This window comes from Ovis canadensis, chromosome 12, assembly GCF_042477335.2.
Source record: "Ovis canadensis isolate MfBH-ARS-UI-01 breed Bighorn chromosome 12, ARS-UI_OviCan_v2, whole genome shotgun sequence".
Taxonomy (NCBI): Eukaryota; Metazoa; Chordata; class Mammalia; order Artiodactyla; family Bovidae; genus Ovis; species Ovis canadensis.
The window spans coordinates 65,895,881-65,919,365 of NC_091256.1; the positions used below are offsets into that span (position 1 = coordinate 65,895,881).

Consider the following 23,485-nt stretch of genomic DNA (forward strand, 5'->3'; position numbering starts at 1 on the left):
AATACCTTACAGATGGCGTTTGTGCCTTTAATAGTGTTTATTATCTCATAGGTGCTACAGCATGTGCGGTTGCCTTTGCTTAGTCCCAAGTTCCTGGTGGGCACTGTAGGCTCTGATCCCCTCATCAAAAGTGATGAAGAATGCAGGTATGAATGGTCCTGGATGGAAAAAATCAACAACTAAACATTCCTGTTCTCTCCTAATTTCCTTATTTGTATTGCTTCCTAAATATTATATTTTTTAGTGCTGTAATCAAGGCAGTATTTAACAGATTTTTCTCCTGGGCTAGTCAAGAGGAGATGGAAGAAGAGAAGACTGAATTTCCAGTATTCCATTCCATTAGTTTTTTTTTTTTTTAATGCGTGGTATTTATTGGGGTAGAAGTGGCAATAAAGAGGTAGATTTCTAAGATTTAATGCAAGCTTGAGTTTGAAGAGACAGTGCTCTGCCAGTATATCTTTTCTTGAGATAAGTTAAATAATGTTGTTGACTCCATCATAAAAGTGTGTCAGAGCACTGTTTCATTCCATCACATATGCCTTGTTAGGAAATAGGACCAGCCTTGCTCTCTGAGTTTGTAGACAGAGTTAAAGGTCTGCTACACCCTTAAAGCAGCTATGGAAAGATTTCCACTAGAGTTTGATGAGACAGTTTCATAAATTTTTTTTGATTGAAAGAAATTCTAAATGTTTTTACAAGACAAACAAAACGTTTATGTTATTGGGCTATCTCTGAACTACAGTGTATATAAAATTTAATAAACTACTTTTCCACTTGACAGATTTTATGGTTTAGTTTCAAATATGAAACCTCCTGGTGTTTTTAACCATTTCTTCCCAGCATGTTACATTTATAAAAATGAAACAGTGAGTCAGAATTCTCTTTAAACTACACAAACCTTTGGATCTCCCTTAGTGACTAAAGAAACTTGTTCCAGAATCAGGGATCTCTAGGGCAGAGATAGAACATAATAGATTCATTTGCATTTCTTCAATAATTTGAAGCCTGTTCCCTTAACAGGAGGTGTTAGAGAGGGTTTTTATGTGTTTACCTTTTAAACTTAAAGACAAATAGTAATTAATTCCCCTAAATACTCACAAAGTTACTTTTAAAAGAAGCCTGTTCCTACTTAAAGGAACTTATGGTTGTTGGAGTGGAGGGAGGGGAAGATATGGGGGTTTGGGATGGACATGTATACCCTGCTATATTTAAAATGGATAACCAACAGGACCTACTGTATAGCTGAGTCCCTTTGCTATTCACCCTGAAATTATCACAACATTGTTAACTGGCTACACCCCAATACAAAATAAAAAGTTTAAAAAAAGGAAGCAGCCCATTCCTTTTATCGTGACCTTATTATTTACTAGCTGTGTGACCTTATTCAAGTTACTTGAACCTCTTTCTGGTACAGTTCCTTTATTTATAGAATAAGGATAATAACTGTAGTGGAGAATAAATGAGTTAATATGTATTAAGCCCCTGTTATTCTTATTACTGTTAATTTTGTGTTTGCCCCTAAGTATTAGCTCTGTAATATTCTTTCTAGGAACGCTTGAACAACTTAATTAAAAACCAGCAAGAAGGAGATCACAATCTTTGTTTTTAGCTGGGGAAGCTAGAAAAAGTTCTTGATCATCAGCTTGGGATTTTGAGGGGTTTTGTTTTTATTTTTAGCATAAATTCAGAAGAGGCCTTAGCAAATCATATACTGGAAGTACATTATTGGGTCGCGCCTTGCATTGGTCCAGCAGGAATAAATTACTTGTTGTAATATAAATAGAGAAATGGAAATATAGTGTAATTTAGGAAGCACTTTCAGAGTTGAGAAAGAACAGAGTAACAGATTGAATTTGTACTAGTCAGATACTGAATCACTCAAAGGACTCAAGTGAAGTAAGTACATAAATAGTTTAAGTTAGGATACTTTATTTAACAAGTGTAATTACTAGATTCTTCTCATAAAGTATCTTCATAGAAAAAGACAAAACTGTTCATCCTCCATAGATTTCTTGAGAGTGAACTATTCATACAGTCCCAAATAGAAAATTAATATTAAATGATAGTACGGTGTTTCTTTTTAGCAATCCAAATTTTGACCTAGTTTTATTACTTAAATTAATCTAGCAAATATCTAGTGTTGTGGCTGATGTGCTCCTTTGCCAATATCCTGCAAAAGCTAATCAAGTTCACTAGAAGGCAGTAACTATGCAGACTGGTAATTAAGTTGTAATTTTTAGTTTCCCATAAGTCATTGTTAGTCTCAAGTATGTTGAGTTTTAGACTAATTTGCAGTAAGATATAAAGTCATGATGGAAATACCAGTCAACTCACAACTCATAGTGTGACTGGCATCATTGCTGTCATGTTCATGACCTTTATAATACTGGCTGGCGGGATTTCCCTGGCAGTCCAGTGGTTAACACTCCAAGCTGCCAGTGCAGGGTACACGGGTTCAATCTCTGAGAACCCACATGCCATGTGCCCCAAAAAATAAATAACTAGCCTAAATTAATAAAAATGCTGGCTGGTATTCATGATTTGGTTTGATTTATGCTGCTCCCCTTTGCCATCTTACATATACCGTAACTGTATTGAGATTTGCCTAACAATATTATTTAGACATTTGGAATAAAGGCAGAATTTTTTTCACAGAGACTTGGTAGATGAGGCTAAAAACTATCTCCTATTGCCTCAAGAACGACCATTAATGCAAGGACCAAGGACAAGACCACGGAAACCTATTCGATGTGGAGAAGTACTCTTTGCAGGTTTGGATCTTAATATACTGTGGCTAAACTGAATATTTTCCACATGAGAAATTGTCATTTGAGCAGTCCTTTGGATAGTTGTGATATCCACTGTCATAAGAAATACATAATGACCTACCATGGGGACTTCCCTGGTGGTCCAGCGGTTAAGACTCCACACTTACACTACAGGAGGCACAGGTTCAATCCGGAGAATTAAGCTTCTGCATGCCACACAGTGCGTGGCCAAAAAATAAATAAATAAAATATTTTTAATGTTAAAAAAAATGTACACACCTTTTGAAAACAAAAAATAATTTATGTATCTTGCCTCTTAACTCATGATCCAACACTGGTACTTTCGAAAGAATGCTGTATTTTTATATAACCTAAAAATGTCATGCACTGGATGTTTTGTTATAATAAGTCATATGCATGAATTTATATTCCAGTATGTAAGTCACCTCATAAGTACATGGAACTGTCAAAAAACATTATCTTACATCAAACAATTACACTCTTTTGTAGCTCTCCTGAGCTAGATTGAGCCCGAGACATCGTGTTGTATCATTCTGCTGCCACCATCTGCCCCTAAATATCTGAGAACTTTCAATCTTAGATGTTTTACTTCTATCCACATAAATTCAGCTCCCTTAGTCACTTGAATAACAACTTTCACAATGTTTGGTAAAACATTTTCTCACTAGTTCTGTCTTAGTCTGCTCAGACTGCGATAATAGAAAAGCATATACTGGGTGGCTTACAAACAGTAGAAATTTATTAATTTCTTATAGTTCTGGAGGCTGGGAAGTATTTTGGTGTCTGCTGAGGGCCCGCTTCATTCTTCTTCATAGACTCCATCTTTTCATCTTTTGCTCTGTCCTCAGGTAGAGAAAGGGGCTCAGGATCTCTGTGAAGTCTCTTTTATAAGAGCACTAATTCCATTCATGACAGAGCACGTCCCTAAAGCCTCACCACCTGATACTGTCACACTGAGGATTAGATTTCAGTATATAAATTTCGGAGGGACACATTCAATCTATAGCAAATTCTTTCTCTTCAATTTTTCTTTCAAATCCTGATTCATGGAAAAAGATGGAACCTATGGTAATCTTTTTATTTATATTCCCACATTTCAGAATTCCATTACTTTTAAATATAGGCTTCCTGGGATTCTGTTTGATGTGTGAAGTTTTCTATCACTTTTCATCAGGAAATCCCATAGAATCACTGGGTCATAGTATCCTTTCCCATCAACCTAACCAGCTGCCTATCTTTTTCCCTTCAGTTTTATTTTCTCTTGGCAAGTGGGAATATATTTTCCCTTACATTTTTAGAAGAAAAGTTTGACAATTTATGTTTGATTTCTCCTTTTTAAATTTTTTCATCTCAATTTCTTCACATAGAGTATTGCTGCATTTCTTCAAGAAGAAAATGGATGCCAAGTTTTCTTTTTCTCTCTAATCCTCATAAGGCTTTTCTCTCTTTTGAAAGCATTCCTTCATTCTTGTTTTAGATTTCAAACTCAATTATTAATTTATCATGTTCTGAATTCTCCTATACTCCTAGTATCCTAATGCCTCTGTTCATTTTTATTAGCAAATTTATTTCTATTATCATTCTTATTTATTCCTATGACTTTCATTCCTATATGTGCATGCTCAGATACATATTCACATACTCATTTAGGTTTACACAGACACTTGCTTGCATGCTCACACCTATATACATCTGCCTCTTCACTCCCACATAGCATCTATAGTTGCCATCAGTTGGTGAATAAATTTATTGCCAGATCTGGTTAAGTTCCCAGGGAAATCTTTATAACATTAGTTTAGCTTTGTTGGTTAAACTAGATAAATTATATTGTTAAAGTTCTTTTATTTATAAAAGCAGTTTGTTGTGCCAGCTCCCTGTACATATAAGAATGCTATAAACATCAGAGTTTCTCTTTCCCCAATTTTGAAAGTTGGTTATCTATTTTTTTTTAATTAGAAGGATGCAAAATCTAATTATTTGATACCTGTGGTTTATTTTCATGATATCAGGTTGGTTTCAGGAATTCTAGTAGTAGGGCCATCTTTGTGGAGGTATGTACATTGTTATCAAGATCTATTAAATATTTTACTTGGCTGTTATAGAACCTGAAGTAGGGATACTACTGCTTCATGAGCCTCAGAACATTCTGGCAGAGATTAACAACTAGATTAAGGAAGAGGGGCGGATAATGGAAACTCAGGGGAAAGTGGAACAGAAGAGAACCCCTATATGATCAAAAGCTAGAGACTAAACCAAATAGGTGTATGGGAAGTATATTTCACATCTAGGGTTCTTTCTGGATTCAGTGGTGGGAAGATACCTATCCAGTGGAACTAGACAAGGTACACCTTTGGGGATGCTGAGAGAAAATAATGTAGCTCTATTAAACAGAAATTTAAACTTGACTTCACCCTGGTAGGCTACAGTCCATGGGGTCACAAAGAGTCAGACATGACTGAGCAACTTAATTTTCTTTCTTTCTTTCACTTGGATTATTCAACAACTGCCATCTCTATCCTGCTGGTTCCCACCATTTTCTTCTAATGTGACATGATTATAAATTGTCAGGTGCCATGTTTTCAATCTGTAACCATCTTCACTAAAATCTCATTCGTTTTGGTTGTATAACGGTATTAATGAATCACACTTTGCCTTCTTTAGAAGCCATTTAAAGCCATTTAAATTGGATCAATTTCATGATCTCAAACTCTTGCTAGTAATCTCATAATTTCATATTGCTGATTGGGTATCTGATTCCTCTATTATATTGTTATTACTTCAGAGCAAGGACCAGTTCTGATTTATCTTTGTAGTTTCTAGATTGTATAGCAATCTTGTCAGAACAGGCACTAAATAAAGATTAACTGCATGCTGTTGATCCTGCTGAACACTAGTGAGAAATTAGCATTGACCCATCGTAATGAATAGAAAAGTAAAATTTGGAAAGAATAATGGATTGTTAATGTCACTTTGTAAGTGAAAGATTTATTTTTGAGTAACATTTTCTTTTTCTGAACATAGAAGTGAATACACGTGTAATATGGTGGCTCAGCTGCTAAAGAATCTGCCTGCCGTGCAGGAGACCTAGGTTCAGTCCCTGGATTGGGAAGATCCCATGGAGAAGGGAATGGTTACCCTTCTGGCCAGTATTCTGGCCTGGAGAATACCATGGACTGTATAGTCCACGGGGTCACAAAGAGTCAGACATGACTGAGCAACTTTCAGTCACTCACACATGCAATATAGAAATTGATTAACAGAAAAATATAAAGAATAAAAGTTAAAACATCTGTCACTTCTTTTACACTATCAAGGTTTCCATTTTCATTTGTAGAGAAAAGCCATTAGGTCTCTTCTAATGGCTGGTCTTTTCTAATGGCTTTTCTCTACAACTGGTATTGGTTTTCCCTGCTTTCTTAGTCTCTTTATGCCAGATCTGACCTTTATTCTTGAGTCATACTATTACACTGATATTGTAGATCTTGACTCATCTGTCTCTACTTTAAACTTAATCCTTAATTTTCTTTATTATTGTAATTTTGTTTACATTATCTTTGGAATGCAAATTACCAGTTCTCACTTATCTTTGGAAATTTAGTCTTCCTTTCTTCATCCTGGAAGCCTAAGATCAAATCTATAACCTCAGTAGTTCTTTTACTCAGAAGCATTTACTCCTGTTGATGTCTTCTGGCTTTTCCTCTTGTTTTCCATTAGGTTTCTTGATGCTTCTCAATTCTGTGTTTCTTTTTTTTCTTTTTAGTGTTCACAGTTCTTTGATCTTTATCACAGATACTTTATGAAAGTTGCCTACTTTAAGGTAACACTTTGTGACCAAATTTGTCTTTGAAGTAATTTTTCTTTAGAGTCAACATCTCACACGTATAAAACCCCATGTCCCCTTTTCAGCAATATTTTTCCTCAAGTACATCACTTAACACAAATTGGTAATTCTCACAGCAGAAACTGTGCATCCACTTTATCTTGCTAAATACCATGTGCATGTATGTGTGCTCACTCACTCAGTCATGTCCAACTCTGTGCAACCTTATGGATGGTAGCCCATCAGGCTCCTCTGTCCTCGGAATTTCCCAGGCAAGAATACTGGAGTGGGTTGCCATTTCCTCCAACAGATCTTCCATACCCAGGGATCAAACCCCACATCTCCTACATTGGCAGGCAGATTCTTTACCACTGAGCCACATGGGATGCCCCAAGTACTGTGTGCTTGACTTCTAATAATGACTTAATTCAGTCCCAGTTATTGCAATCACCTGCTGCTTTGGAAATTATAGTTCACATAAAATTGCCATGAGGCAGTGGAATTGAACAGCTCTTTCCTTTTCTTGTTTCCCTGGGTCACAAGAAAGGTTTAAATTTGATTTCTTAATGGCCTTTTTTTCCCTTTAGTATCAAAAACCACAGTTTATGAAGTGATATTAACTTCATTTGCAGCCATGAAATCCAATAAAAAGCTGGTTTCAGTGGCTTTCATTATAAAATTGTGCCTGAGTTTTAATAATTAGGCTGTTTGATTTGTCTCAGGTGTTTATAACCCTCACATTTACAGCCAAATTTTATGTTAGAAGTGAAGGTGCTTTCTCTGATATTGAAACTCCAGACATATATCGCAGAACAGAATTCAAATTGAAGCAAATTGATATATACAAAACTTACTGTGACTTAGTTGAATACTTAGTATTAGTTGAATATCCTAATTTAAATGAAAACATTTTATTATAAATGTATACATTTTATTATAAATGTATACAGCATATTGAGATTTGAAATAAGGAAGTGAGTTTTCAAGTCCAGCAGAAGACAGTTAGAGACATTCTCATTTTATTCTGGCTCAGAAAGTTATTGAGACCTCCTTGAAACCATTAGTTTTCAGATGTTTTGAGGTTAAATTATCTTTAGACCTCACCCTCTATGCTCCAGAATCTAGCTCTTATTTTAGATTGAAGTAGAGATGACTTTAAAGAGTAACAAATTAAAACTTTCTGCTATAATTAGTTTTCTTTTTTTTCAGGGAGCACTCAGAGCTTTACTGAACTCTGCTTGAACCTTTTATTCTGAGTGTTACTTTTGAAAAATGTAATTTATTCAAAATGTTTTCTGATCTTAAATGTCATGTTGGATATTGTAGAATTCAATACAGACCAGATAAACAGAAAGCAAAACATTTTGAAATATGTCATAAGAGTTTCTGTATTATTTTTAGTCACAAGACAGTCTACAAAGAGATCATGAGTAGATGAGCCAAAAATCCCTCCCCAAAAAAGAATAAGATTATGGTAATCCCAGTGGAATAAGCAAAAATCATAATTTATGTTTTAACTTGCTTCTAGAGGCATCTGGCAAGTCCAAGCGTTAGGGCTATTTAATGGTTAGCAGTGAGTGATATGCTTTAGGACAGATATTCTCCTGACCGTTTGTGTTACTTCCCCAGTTGGTGGCTGGTGCAGTGGAGATGCCATTTCTAGTGTTGAACGATATGATCCACAGACTAATGAATGGCGAATGGTAGCTTCAATGAGCAAAAGGCGGTGTGGAGTTGGAGTCAGTGTTCTTGATGACCTGTTATATGCAGTAGGAGGCCATGATGGATCCTCTTATCTCAACAGTGTTGAAAGGTAAGGTGAATTTGAATCTTTTTCTGTACTATCCATATTGTTTTGTTTGAGATACTAATTAGAAACTGATGTAACTTGTTGCTTTAGTTTTGTGTTTGTGGCACTAGTTGGCAGCCTAGACCACTTACTGTGACACATAAGTCCTTTATGATCTGACCTCCACCTATTTTTCCAGTCTGTATTCCTCAGCACACCACTATTTCTTAAACACTCTAGTGCAGACCCACCAAATTGCTTGCAGTTCCTGGACATGCTATCCCCCTTCGTCCTTTTTGCCTATATGTTTGCATGCCGTTCTCTCTTCCCTGGAATATCTCTTAAAGATTCAAAGGTTACTTATTATATAAAGCCTTGTCTGGCACCATGCAGACTAGTTAATTACTCAGTCCTCTGATCTTTCACAAGTATTTTGAATATACTTGTTCATGTCACATTGGCTATAATTGCTAAAATATCTTCTCCCATATCTATCACAATGCTTGGCACACTGGAAACATACAATTGATTTTTTAATAACTTCTAGCTTCTTGTCACTTACCCTTTTTCATTCAGCCATGTTCTTGATACTCATGAAATACATCTATGAAACCTTTCAGTGTATCAAGATCTAGAGATACAAATTCTGTAGTTGAAAAGAAAAATAACATGAACATCAGAAGAATCAGTGCCATAGAAGTTTAAAAAAACACACACTTAAAAACAAATTGAATTAAATAGGGTGGAAATGATTAAATATTAACTATATCATATGTCACTGTGTTCATAAGCCTAGCCAAATTTTCTTTGTGTAATACAGACCCTGTCTTGATGTGTTCTCTGCAGGTACGACCCCAAAACAAACCAGTGGAGCAGTGATGTAGCTCCTACAAGCACCTGTAGGACAAGTGTTGGTGTGGCTGTGCTTGGAGGCTTTCTCTATGCTGTGGGTGGCCAGGATGGCGTGTCTTGCCTCAACATTGTTGAAAGGTGATTTTTTTAACTCACTTTCAGTTTTTTTTAAAAAAGAATACAGAGGGCTTTTTAAAAGGAAAAATTTAGAACACTAGAAAATCACTATCCAGTAGATTTCCCATGAGCTGTAAGGAAAAGGTTTTCAGTTAACCTTATAGTCTAGGAAGATGAAAGATATAACCCAGTTTTTAAAGTTATATATTATACAGGCTGAGCCTAACATTGAAATGTTGGAATCGTATTTTAAATTACATTTTATGTATGATATCAAGCATACCAACTTCTGAAATCTGTTCTGATTTTTTCCCCCAGTATTTAGAATGACTTTCCTCTGAATTGCTTCAGAAAAATGATTAATTCTTGGTGCAGTATATATCTTATAAGGACTGTAAAGTATTTTATATATGGATTCTCATTAATTCTTGAAGTATACTTAGGGAAATATTAGTGAGCTGCCTTGATTTATTTTATACTTTTACAGATCAGTGAATTTTGGTGAAATAGATTCTATTCTTAATTTCTTGCTGCATCATTTTTTTGTCATTCTATCTTAGAGATTAGGTCTTGGAATCTCATGTACTTAATTACTGGCAAGAGCATTCTATACTTCATCCTCTCTTCTTCTTCTTTCTTTCTTTCTTTATTTTAGTTGGAGGCTAATTACAGTATTGTAGTGGTTTTTGCCATACATTGACATGAATCTGCCATGGGTGTACATGTGTTCCCCACCCTGACCCCCTTCCCACCTCCCTCCCCATCTCATCCCTCAGGGTCATCCCAGTGCACCAGAGCACCCTGTCTCATGCATCAAACCTGGACTGGCAATCTATTTCACACAAGATAATATACATGTTTCAATGCTATTCTCTTGAATCATCCCACCCTTGCCTTCTCCCACAGAGTCCAAAAGTCTGTTCTTTACATCTGTGTCTCTTTTGCTGTCTTGCATATAGGGTCATTGTTACTACCTTTCTAAATTCCATATATAAGCATTAATATACTGTATTGGTGTTTTTCTTTCTGGCTTACTTCACTCTGTATAATAGGCTCCAGTTTTTTCCACCTCATTAGAACTGATTCAAATGTATTCTTTTTAATGGCTGAGTAATATTCCATCGTGTATACGTACCACAGCTTTCTTATCTATTCGTCTGTTGATGGACATCTAGGTTGCTTACATGTCCTGGCTATTATAAACAGTGCTGCAATGAACACTGGGGTACATGTGTCTCTTTCAGTTCTGGTTTCCTCAGTTTGTATGCCCAGCAGTGGGGTTGCTGGGTCATGTGGCAGTTCTATTTCCAGTTTTTTAAGGAATCTCCACACTGTTCTCCATAGTGGCTGTACTATGTGTGTACTTCTTGTGAAGCCCTTCCTAAATTCTTGATTCATGGAAACATATGGTTAGTGTGTAAAGTCACTGAGTTTGAGGTGGTTTGTTACACAGTGGTAGATAACTGGAGCACTGGTACTGTTATCTCAGAAACTCAGGAGCTGCTTCTCAGAGCTATGACTAAAACTTCCAACAAGGCTTAGCTTTGGAAGTGCCAGAAAAAGTCTAGAATCTGAAATTAACTGTGACAGCCAGAATGAAGGGCCATTGCTGAGACAATATTGACCGGGTTGGCAAACAAACAGAAAGTGTCTAGTCTTTCCTTTTGGCAAAATCTAGTAGAGAGCCACCTTAGCAAAGGAGAAATGTAGTTTTCAGATTTCTAGCATCATAAGTCAGAATACTAATAATGGAAAATATGTTAGATAATCACTGTGCACTGGACCATAGCAAATCTATATATCTAATATATCTTTAGCATAATTTCATATCTTATGGAAACAGCTTCACTTAACAAAAACATGCATGCAGTCTTTGGTTTCTTTTACTGCAGGTATGATCCAAAGGAGAACAAGTGGACTCGGGTGGCTTCTATGAGTACCAGAAGACTAGGCGTAGCTGTGGCTGTGTTAGGAGGGTTCTTATATGCTGTAGGTGGCTCTGATGGGACATCTCCACTCAACACAGGTTAGTCCCTTCCCAAGTCAGTCTGGTGCCCCCCAGTCAACACATCTTTCTTAGGAGAGTCCCCTCACAAAAAGTATAAGACGTCCATGTTATCCTATAATTTATTAAGAAAATTATTTTTCCACTAGGAGAGTGCAACTCATAGCTCTTCATCAGGTCTTCTGCAGCCATAGTCTACTGGTGTATTTCCAAAGTATTTCGTTCTCCCTTCATTTCACAAGTTACTGGGAATTTATAGCATTTATATAATGCTATATAAATTAACCTTATATAAATGCTAGAGAGAGAAACTTATTCCTATAAACCATTTTATAGCTATCCTCTCATTTAAACATACAAAGAGATGCCACAAGTCACCTAGCTTAGAATAGGTACTTTGACACCAACACATGTCCTTTCCACCAGCCATACCTAAAAGAAATCAGTCCCTGATGAGAGTATAGTGGTATTGTCCAGAGGTAGATGAGTCTTTCTTAAAAGCAAAAATCAGACTGCTTACTTTAAAAAAAAAACAAAAAACATGTTATCAAAAAGCAGAATAGCTATGAAGAAAACTAGAGGTGGGAGGAAATGATTGAACAGTCACTTACTGGTTTTTCTTTTCCCTGCAGTGGAGCGTTATAATCCTCAGGAAAACAGATGGCACACCATAGCCCCTATGGGGACCCGGAGGAAACACCTAGGCTGTGCAGTGTATCAGGATATGATCTATGCCGTAGGAGGCAGAGATGACACTACAGAGCTTAGCAGTGCTGAGAGATACAACCCCAGAACTAACCAGTGGTCTCCAGTGGTGGCTATGACATCCCGCCGTAGTGGAGTAAGTGCCTGGCTACTGGAAACTGAAAAGCAAGCACCAAAAGAGGGAGGGCTATGTAGAAGTCTGATCTGTAAAATATAATACAATGGGACACAGAGAGGATGCACTCTGTATGCAGAACAACCCCTATTACTTTTGTACTGGAAAAGAAAAATGTTAACTTCTTTTAATTACTGTTATCACAAGAAGATACATAACTTATATCCAATCATATCTTTACTTAGAGAATTTCTTTTTATGATTTATTTTTATTGAATTATAGTTTATTTACATTGTTTATTTCTGCTGTATAACAAAGTGTATAGTTGTATTCTTAATACTCTTTTCCATTGTGGTTTATCCCAGACTACTGAATATAGTATACCCTGTGCTATACAGTAGGACCTTGTAGTTTATCCACTCTATGTAATAATTTGCATCTTATGTTTTATCTTATAATCAGTTGCTTCTTTGAAAGGCATCTCCCTGTCTTATCTACTACGTTACCTAATTTTACTCATGTTCATTGATATCTATCAGATATATGGGTTCATCTATACCTAATGAAGCTAAATATTCCTACCTAGTGTTTCTAGGTGATATTCTAAGTAGTTGACCTATCAATTAAATGTTTAGGCAGAAACACATCTGGCCCTACCACCATTCTACACAGACTGGTTTGAGTCTATCCCATCTATAGTATAGATGACCTGTGTCCTGGTCTACACCATGAACAATGACCTGTGACTACAAGAAACTTCCAGGGTGGAGTGTAGAAGTTATCCATTCTAGGAGATTTGACTCAGGGTGAAATTTAACCAATAAACCATTGATCACATCAGGAGCCCATCAATGCAGGATAACAGGTGGGATAACCCAGCTTTAGCTAACAATTTCACAATCTAAAGGGATAAAAGGGAGTGAATTCTGGTTTGCAGAGATCTGAGACCACCACCAGTGGGCATCAGCTAGTCAAAGCAGTCACATGCCCGTGGCTCTTCATTAGTGTCAACAGCAGCTTCTTTGTCATGTTCCTATTGTTTTCACTGCTACATTGTGTTGATTATATATCCATTCATTTAGCCAATACTTATCATGCAAAGAGTTGACTCATTGGAAAAGACTCTGATGCTGGGAGGGATTGGGGGCAGGAAGAGAAGGGGACGACAGAGGATGAGATGGCTGGATGGCATCACTGACTCGATGGACGTGGGTCTGAGTGAACTCTGGGAGTTGGTGGTGGACAGAGAGGCCTGATGTGCTGCGATTCATGGGGTCGCAAAGAGTTGGAGACGACTGAGTGACTGAACTGAACTGAACTATCCAGTGCTTCCCTGATGGCTCAAACGGTAAAGCGTCTGCCTACAATGCGGGGAGCCCAGGTTCTAATCCCTGGGTTGGGAAGATCTGGAGAAGGAAATGGCAACCCACTCCAGTATTCTTGCCTAGAAAATCCCATGGACAGAGGAGCCTGGTAGATACTGAGCAACTTCACTTTTCCTTATCAAGTGCTTACTATGTGCTGGAAAACTTCAATTTTCATTCCATCCCAAAGAAGGGCAGTGCCAAAGAATGTTCAAACTACTGCACAATTAATTGCACTCATCTCACACACTAGTAAAGTAATGCTCAGAATTCTCCAAGCTAGGTTTCAACAGTATGTGAACTGTAAACTTCCAGATGTTCAAGCTGGATTTAGAAAAGGCAGAGGAACCAGAGATCAAATAGCCAGGATCTGTTGGATCATAGAAAAAGCAAGAGAATTCCAGAAAAACATCTATTTCTGCTTCATTGACTGTGTGGATCACAACAAACTGTGGAAAGTTCTTCAAGAGATGAGAGAACCAGACCACCTTATCTGCCTCCTGTGAAACCTGTATGCAGGTCAAGAAGCAATAGTTAGAACCAGGCATGGAACAACACACTAGTTCAAAACTTGGGAAAGGAATTTAACTTACATTCAGAGTTCATCATGCAAAATGCTGGGCTGGATGATGTACAAGCTGGAATCAAGATTTCCAGGAGAAATATCAATAACCTGAATTATGCAGATGGCATCACCCTTATGGCAGAAAGCAAAAAGGAACTTAAGAGCTTCTTGAAGAAGGTGAAAGAGAAGAGTAAAAAAGCTGGCTTAAAACTCAACATTCAAAAAACGAAGATCATGGCATCCAGTCTCATCCCTTCATGGCAGATAGATGGGGAAACAATGGAAACAGTGACAGACTTTATCTTCTTGGACTCCAAAATCACTGCAGGTGGTGACTGCAGCCATGAAATTAAAAGTTGCTTGCTCCTTGGAAGAAAAGCTATGACCAACCTAGACAGCATATTAAAAAGCAGAGATATTACTTTGCCGACAAAGGTCCATCTAGTCAAAGCTGTGGTTTTTTCAGTAGACATGTATGGATGTGAGAGTTAGACCATAAAGAAAGCTGAGCACTGGAAAATTGATCCTTTTGAACTATGGTGTTGGAGAAGACTCTTGAGAGTCGCTGGGACTGCAAGGAGATCAAACCAGTTAATCCTGAAGGAAATCAATCTGAATATTCATTGGAAGGACTGATGCTGAAACTGAAGCTCCAATACTTTGGCTACCTAATGTAAGAACTGAACCTGATGCTGGGAATGATTGAAGGCTGGAGGAGAAGGGGACGACAGAAGATGAGATGGTTGGATGGCATCACTGACTCGATGGACATGAGTTTGAGCAAGCTCTAGGAGTTGGTGATGGACAGGGAAGCCCGGCATACTGCAGTCCATGGGGTCACAAAGAGTCTGACAAAGTTCAGCGACTGAACTGATGTTCTGGGAAAGCAAAAATGAGTATGACTTGATTTCTATCCTCAAAGAGTTCCCAATTTAGTAAAGGAAATTGAAGTGTTTAATAGCTAACTAGGGTTTCCCTGGCGGCTCAGCGGTAAAGAATCTATCTGCAGTGCAGGAGACATAGGTTTGATCCCTGGGTTGGGAAGATCCCCTGGGTAGGAAATGGCGACCCACTCCAGTATTCTTGGCTGGGAAATCCCAAGGAGAAAGGAGCCTGGAGGGCCACAGTCCATAATGTCACAAGAGTCAGACACAACTTACTGACTAAACAATACAGAAGACAAACCCTCTAATAGCAGCATGTGCATTATAGGAGAACATGGGAGAGTATGCTTCACTTTTGGAACAGTGAAGAGACTTACCAGAGTAAGTTACATGTAAAGTACCATGAAAGAAGAGTAACACTTTCTAGAAGAGGGAAAGAAAATATCAGGGAACAACACATGCAAAAGTATGGAGGCATTTTAAAAGTACATTATTTTCTGGGACTAGCAACTAATCTGATATTAATGCAACATAGATTACATTAGAAAGTGAGGTTAAAAGGAAGCAAAGTATCGATTTCTGAAGGTCCTGACATAATAAGAACTTTAAACTTATCTTTTAAAAGAGAATTTTATTGACAACTTAGATAGTGGCTCAGAACAGGCAAATACTAAAAGAACTGAGAGCAGTTTGGAGGTTCTTGCTCACTCCCAGTGAACATTTTACCTAACATTTTCAAGAAATAAATGTTTTCAACTCTGTGTAAATATTCTAGTTGGGTATATAGTTTTATAGTTCTCATAATTAAATAACTTTTGTGAATAATTTTTTCCTTCTGTGTTCAAGTAAACCAGAATGTAAGGCCATAAAGACTTATCTTTTATTAAAGAGATTTATCTAGAAACCAGTCTAAATTTCATAGTGATTCTCTAGTTTCTTCAGCAGCCACTATATTTTGGTCCCGTAGGTTGGCCTGGCAGTAGTGAATGGACAGCTTATGGCTGTAGGAGGTTTTGATGGCACAACGTACTTGAAGACCATTGAAGTTTTTGATCCTGATGCCAATACATGGAGGTAACTTTTAAGCTATGTTCAAATCACCTCACTGCTGACCTGAAAATCATGGGCTTGAGATAATAGTCTATGACCATCAAAATCAGGATGGTCAGTACATTGAATTACCTCTGGCAATATGTTGAAAAGGACTCAAAGTTACCCATATTCGATGGCTTATTTTGACCTCATTGCTCTAAAGGGGCTGATATCATACAAAATCCCTCTCTTTGGTAACTGTCCAGTTTTAAAATTAGAGATAGCAAAGACAGAAAAATCAATCTCCCTGCTAGCCACACCATGTTCAGCTCAGGAAACTAGGGCACTGAGAAATAAAATGACCTGCCTAAGCAAGTTAGTGAGCATTAGAATTAGAACCTGGACCTTTGTCTCCCAGTCTGTCATTGCAGTTTTTATGCCCAGGAAAAACAAATCACAGTTACTTTTTAAAAAATATTTCATTTTAAAACTGATATTTTTGAGTTTTAAAAATACTTAAATATGTTATTATTCTATTTTAAAATCTGCAAATTTTAAGTCACTTTTAGAGAAGAGGCTACATCTTAGGAGAGTTTAACTAAGCTAAACTGTATTTATAGGTCTGACTTTGCTTTTAAATAGTCAGTTGTCTTAACAAATCCTTCCCAACTATTTAAGTAGTTCTTACAAATTCACATCATCAGGTGACTCTTGAATTTATTTAAAATATTCAAAAATGTTTACAAATTTAGCAAAAGTCTCTTAAACCTTTCAACTTAAAATCTGAAGTCTAAATCTTTGCTCAGTCATGCAGTTTTTCTTCATCACAAAGCTAATTGGATAGATGCTCTAATATTCCAAAGTCTCTTAAAACACTACAAGAACTTAAAAGGTCTAATATATAGTTAATTCTCAAATTTAATATAAAACATTAGGAGTATGGGTTTGAGGTACTTTATACTAATATTCTTCTTACTAGCTATTATTCTTACTAGCTATACTAATATTCTTCATACTAGCTTTTCTAAGAAAATAATTTTACCTTTAAAGCATTTGCAGGTTTCTTTCTCAGTAAGTTGGACTTATTTGCCTAAACAAGTCTGTGTAACCATCTCAGCAGTTGAGGTTGCACATTAACGACAGATAACAGTCTGGACATGAGATCTGAGGCAGCAGAGGTTCTGAAAGACTTTTCTCATGGCCATGCAAGATAAGCTGACGTCCTCTATAGTCACTATTCCAGAAGGGGCAGTCTTGAAAGCCCATTCCTGCTGCATTCTAAGTATTTCTAATTGTGAACCTGTAACTGCCCACCCAGGTTTTTTCCATTAGTTTATAAGATTTAACTCATAGGTTTACTGGGTTCTTTCATCCCTGGGAAAACCACTTTGACAGATACCTGAATGACATTCTTTGGATTCTGCATCTCTCTCATGCTCCACAAGGCTCAGTGGTCACAATACTAAAGTCAGACTTATACATTGTCGCACTCCTTGCTTCTACCTCCCATTTTCACAACCTCCTTCATGAAGTAAAGGTTTACTGAGTGTTCTAGACCCTAGGGATACAAAGGTGAACAAAACAGTAAGCATAATTTGGAAAGAGAGCCAAATTTCTTTCTCATTTTCTGACCATGATCCTATGAAGGACTTGTTTCTCAGCAACTATTACTAATATATGTTTATAGTATTTGACCAAGTAATATTTATGAAATTCTAAAGGACCAACTGTTGAGGGATTATAAAGTTTTATTTATAATCATATCCAGTTTTCTTCCATAAAGCTTTGAGAAGACATCTAAGAGTCCATACAGAACAAAAGGATAAAAATAACTAACTGAAGCTTAGGCAAAAGGAAAATGTAGGTGGGGAAATATTATAGCTAGGGTAAAAATTAGCCACAAAAATGTAGAATATGTGATTCTGCATAATTGTTATTAAGTCAGTCTAGATGTAGAGTTATAAAGTTATAAGGCAAAAAGTGTATATGGCACTTCTCTTAGAATAGTATTCTGTAGGTCAGAGAATTTAGTCAGTGTCTGAAATAATTCTGCTACTTTCCAGTGCTCAGTTCCAGGTCCTCATCTTTGGAAGAGACGTACAAAGCTAAAAATATTAGTTGTGATAGACAAAGAAATGTGTTTTATTAACATTTATGTTATGGAAGAAACAATGCTTTTTTCAATTGGAAATCTGATTGTGTTTCTTTCTTTGCAGGTTGTACGGTGGGATGAATTACCGTCGGCTCGGGGGTGGTGTAGGAGTTATAAAAATGACACATTGTGAATCCCATATATGGTGAACACATAGAAGACGGTCATGTATATCTTCCTCTGTATTCTGGAGCGCTTTGACTTTGGAGTTTTGTACAGCTCTAGAAAACACTAAACAAATCTTATTCTTTGCCGGTGCCTCAACATGTGGAAATACAAATACAGTGAAAGTACTTCACCTGCAAGATGCCACCTTTGCACAATAATTTTCGGTTGTGTGCAGAAAAATATTTATTTTCGGTTTTAATTTATCATGGGATTTTTGTTGTTGGGGGTGGTTTTTTGTTTCTGTTTTTGGATTTAGACTTCCTCCCATTAAAAGAAAAAAAATACAAAAAAAAAAAGTAAAACGTTATTTTTAAGATACTAAGTTTGAAACCACCAATAAGGGAAGAGGGCTATATGTGATCTTGTTGTCAGTTCTAAGCACTCCATCCACAAGACTCCACTACTTACAGAGACATACCAGTGACAAAGATAGGAATACAAAGTGTATTAGTTAGCCATCATTCTTTCACTAAGCACCAGAAGACTTGAAATATCTAAAAAACAAAAGAAACATCTCATTTAACTAGGATAATTCAAAAGGAATATTAAATCAATAAAACCAGGACTCAGATGCCAAAGTTCTCATCAGTGGAAGCTCACATCTTGTTTCCTTCCATCTAAAACTTGTTTGCCACTATATTTAAAGTCTTTTTTTCAAATATTTTCATTGAGTTTCTGCTAGATCTAGAGCTCTGCTCAGTGCCTCTACAAAACAGTGTACAATTCTCTTATACTGTCTTGAGAATCCCCTGGTAGAATCATGTGCAACTCTGCAAGAGTTTTTGCTCAGAAACATTACTGACTGAAGCAACTTTACTTTCTATTTCTTAATGCTACTAAGGACCAGCAGGGAGAAATGTCCTCTCCCCAGCAGTGAATACTGTTATGCAATTTACATTTGATGCTCAGGCCTGCTGAAGCTGAGGCTTACCTGTAATCATAGCCTTCAAGGGGATGAATTCTTCAGTTCGTCTAATAGTACGCTAACGAGTGTAAAGTCACTTGAGGCATTTTATTAACAAAATCTTGGTTCTTTTATAAAAACTATGTATCATTATCATCATACTATAAAACCACTGTTACTACTACTCTCAAATTGCACTTTCTGGTAAAAAGCTAACATTTTTAAGGAAAAAAAGATACATATTATAGTGGTTTAAGTTTTTTTGTTATTGTGTTCATAGATCAGTTTTTTTCAATGTATTTTTCAGGAAAATCTTTGAATAAGACTTTAACCACAACCAAAAGGAATAATCTTTTTCTCCCTCCCCTCACTACAGAAATGTTTGGCAACATTTGTGTTTACATTTAAAGATCATTTGCACCTTTACAAGGAAAAATATAAGTATTTGGTAAATAATTGTTTACATGTATCATTTATGCTTTTTTCTAGCATGTATAACTTTTTAAAATAAAGGTAGTACTTACCATAAAAATTTCTGGTTAATGCTTTTTTAATGCCTGTATCTATTAGTTAATTTAGATTTTTCTTTTTCTATATCATTTATATTTTCTATATGTAAAGTTATAAGTACTTTCAACCTGAAGGAATAAAGGGATTGACAGGTAGAATTATTAATTTTTATTATATATTTTATCAATAACCTCACATATGCAGATGACACCACCCTTATGGCAGAAAGTGAAGAGGAACTAAAAAGCCTCTTGATGAAAGTGAAAGAGGAGAGTGAAAAAGTTGGCTTAAATCTCAGCATTCAGAAAACTAAGATCATGGCATCTGGTCCCATCACTTCATGGCAAATAGATGGGAAAACCACTGCTGGACCCGAAACATGGTCTGGAATTAAATATGCTAATAGACCTAAAATTAATCCTAGTATGCAACATTGAAAAAGTATAAAAACTTATGAGATCCTTATGGTACTGCATCATTAATAGTCTTCAAGACAAAAATCACATTTCCTAAGACTCTATTTCATATATTTGAAGGAAAGAAGAGGAATGATAACAAGAACAAAATTCTAAGAATTAGACTCTCCATAAGCAGGGAAGTCCCCAGGAAGAGCAATTCACATGGCAGTGATTCATGAGTAGAGACCTATGAGTAAACACCCAGAGTGTTTGTTGGAGCCTAAAGGGTATTTTCTTCCTTCCTGAAGGTGCTAGAGTTTTATTAAGTGAAATGTACTTATTCTACAAAAGACATTGGTATAAAATAGAATATTATTTGCATAGTGATTTCCATCACTTCATGGCAAATAGATGGGGAAACAGTGGAAACAGTGGCCCACTTTATTTTGGGGGGCTCCAAAATCACTGCAGATGGTGATGGTGACTGCAGACATGAAATTAAAAGACGCTTACTCCTTGGAAAGAAAGTCGTGACCAACCTAGATAGCATATTAAAAAGCAGAGACATTACTTTGACAACAAAGGTCCATCTAGTCAAGGCTATGGTTTTTCCAGTAGTCATGTATGGATGTGAGAGTTGGACTATAAAGAAAGCTGAGCACAGAAGAATTGATGCTTTTGAACTGTGGTGTTGAACTTGAGAGTCCCTTGGACTGCAAGGAGATCCAACCAGTCTATCCTAAAGGAGATCAGTTCTGGGTGTTCACTGGATGGACTGATGTTGAGGCTGAAACTCTAATACTTTGGCCACCTGATGCAAAGGCCTGACTCATTTGAAAAGACCCTGATGCTGGGAAAGATTGAGGGCAGGAGGAGGAGGGGAAGACAGAGAATGAGATGATTGGATGGCCATCTCAATGGACATGGGTTTGGAAGACTCCGGCAGTTGGTGATAGATAGGGTGGCCTGGCGTACTGCGGTCACAGAGTTGGACATGACTGAGCGACTGAACCAAACTGAACTTCACAACTCTAAGAGTAAACTTGGAATTGAGTTGGGTTGGTGGTTATCTTCATTTTATAAGTAAAATGACATGGTAGAAGCTGAACCTCAAATGTACATTCCCTGATTCCAAATCCATTCTTCTTTATACTATTCTCCACATTTCTGATATCTGATGTCACTGTTCCCCAGTTTTGTTCTCCAATATCTTACCTGCAAATATCTACACTGCAGAGACTAGTTCTTGACAACTGTGAAGTAGAAAAGGTCCTTCCTGAACAATGTCTGAGTGAAAGTAATGAAAAAGCATTTTGAATTTTATATTAATTTAGGAAACATAGAGGGGATGGGATAAGGAAAGAAATACAGGAGAGAAGAGAAGATGGAAGAAGCAAAAATAGCCTGCTGCTGGTAAGTCGCTTCAGTCGTGTCCGACTCTGTGCAACCCCATAGACGGCAGCCCACCAGGCTCCTCTATCCCTGGGATTTTCCAGGCAAGAATGCTGGAGTGGGTTGCCATTTCCTTCTCCAATCCATGCATGTATGCTAAGTCGCTTCAGTCATGTCCGACTCTGTGCAACCCCATAGACGGCAGCCCACCACGCTTCTCCGTCCCTGGGATTCTCCAGGCAAGAATACTGGAGTGGGTTGCCATTTTAGTAAGCCCAAATATCACTGGCTCATTGTCTTAAGTAGTTTATGACTTTGGCTCTGTAAATTGCTCTGAAGTCTCTGTACTGGGAGTGATTCATAAGAATCGTTCCTAGAAATAACAAAACTTCAACTTTAGTTGTCTCAAGGGTCCTCAACAACAGTAGTAATCTTTAAGTTATTTTGTCACTTTGGGTTAGGAACTTATATTCTTATAAATGTAGAAGATGGATGGTATTAAAAAAATGAAACTGTTAGTTGTTCAGTCATGCCCAACTCTTGGTGAACCCAGGGACTGCAGCCCACCAGACTCCTCTCTGTCCATGGGATTCTCAAGGCAAGAATACTGGAGAGGGTTGCCTTTTCCTTCTCCAGGGGATCAGCCTGACCCAGGGATCGAACCTGGGTCTCCTGCATTTTAGGTGGATTCTTTACCATTTGAGTATTATAACAACATCAAATATTCAGTGTACCAATAACTGTCAGTAACCTATTAATATCCTAGAAAGTTAGAATATTTGCTAAAGTTAAAATATTTCCAAACTCCTAGGAAAAGAGGACAGATATCTCTGGTGTGAATTTAGATCAACGTGCATTTGGACTCCTACTGAAGAGGTACAGACCTTGCCTTCAAAAAGCTTGGCTTCACACTTTTGAATTTCATCAGTGGTTCTCAAAGTGAACCCTGAAGTCCTCAGGATTCTTTCAGAATATCCATGTCAAAGCTTTTTCTTTAGTAATTCTAGGAAGTTTTTTACTTTTTTTCTTCCTGTGATGACATTTGCACTGACACAGAAACAATGGTAGATAAAACTGCTGAGATATTAGCATAATTCAAAGGCTACTACTAATTATTCACCACCATTCACTTAGAGTTCAAAAGACAGAAAGTCAATTTCATCTAAGAAATTTCAACCTTTGGATATATGAAATATTTCTGCTAATACCAAAACACAGTGATTGTCACAAGAAAAATCTTGTGCGACTGTCTTGAGTTACAAGCTTAACAAGCACTTCTTTTTGAAAGGATGACAAGGTTATTCAGATGTGAGTGTTGGTAGACATTTTCTGGAAAATGAACAAAGTGAGGCTGTTACTTCAAGAAAAACAACTGACAGCATTTATCATCAATAGTAAAATTCAAGTGTTCAAGAGAAATTTTGGGGACAGTTGTATGGACCCACTGTGGTGGTTAATTTTGTGTCAAATTTGACTTGGATAAGGGATGCCCAGAGAGCTGGAAAACCATTTTTTCTTGTTGTCTGTGAAGATGTTTCTAGATTAGCATTTGATTCAGTTAACTGAGTAGACTTCCACACTCACCAAGGTGGGTGGGTATCATGCAATCCATTTCAGGCCATACTGAACAAAAAAGCAAAAGAGGGCAGAATTCTCTCTTGCTTGAGCTGGGATGTCCATCTTTTCCTGCCCTTGAACATCAGAGCTACTAGTTCTCAGGCCCTTGGACTTGGACTCCTTACACTGCTGGCTTTTCTTGGTTCTTCAGATTGCAGAGGCAGACTGTGGGACTGCTTAGCCTCCAGGACTGCATGCACCAGTGCCCATAATAAGTCTATAGATATACATAGATGACAGATGGAGAGACAGATATCAATCCTGGCGGTCCTATTTCTCTGGAGAACCCTGAATGATACAATTACG

General features: G+C 37.1%; 1 protein-coding gene across 9 annotated transcripts in view; it reads left to right on the forward strand.

Annotated features, from left to right (window-relative positions):
- KLHL20 (kelch like family member 20) overlaps positions 1–19,794 on the forward strand; it is a 67,769-nt gene extending 47,975 nt beyond the window's left edge. For all 9 annotated transcript variants that reach the window (XM_069546048.1, XM_069546047.1, XM_069546045.1 and 6 more), the window contains 8 exons: positions 52–146; positions 2,656–2,771; positions 8,239–8,422; positions 9,245–9,388; positions 11,260–11,393; positions 12,005–12,213; positions 15,974–16,080; positions 18,255–19,794. In XM_069546048.1, coding sequence (XP_069402149.1) covers positions 52–146; positions 2,656–2,771; positions 8,239–8,422; positions 9,245–9,388; positions 11,260–11,393; positions 12,005–12,213; positions 15,974–16,080; positions 18,255–18,339 — 1,074 coding nt within the window. In that variant the 3' untranslated portion in view covers positions 18,340–19,794. The remainder of the gene's footprint in view (positions 1–51; positions 147–2,655; positions 2,772–8,238; positions 8,423–9,244; positions 9,389–11,259; positions 11,394–12,004; positions 12,214–15,973; positions 16,081–18,254) is intronic.
- Positions 19,795–23,485: the final 3,691 nt, after the last annotated feature.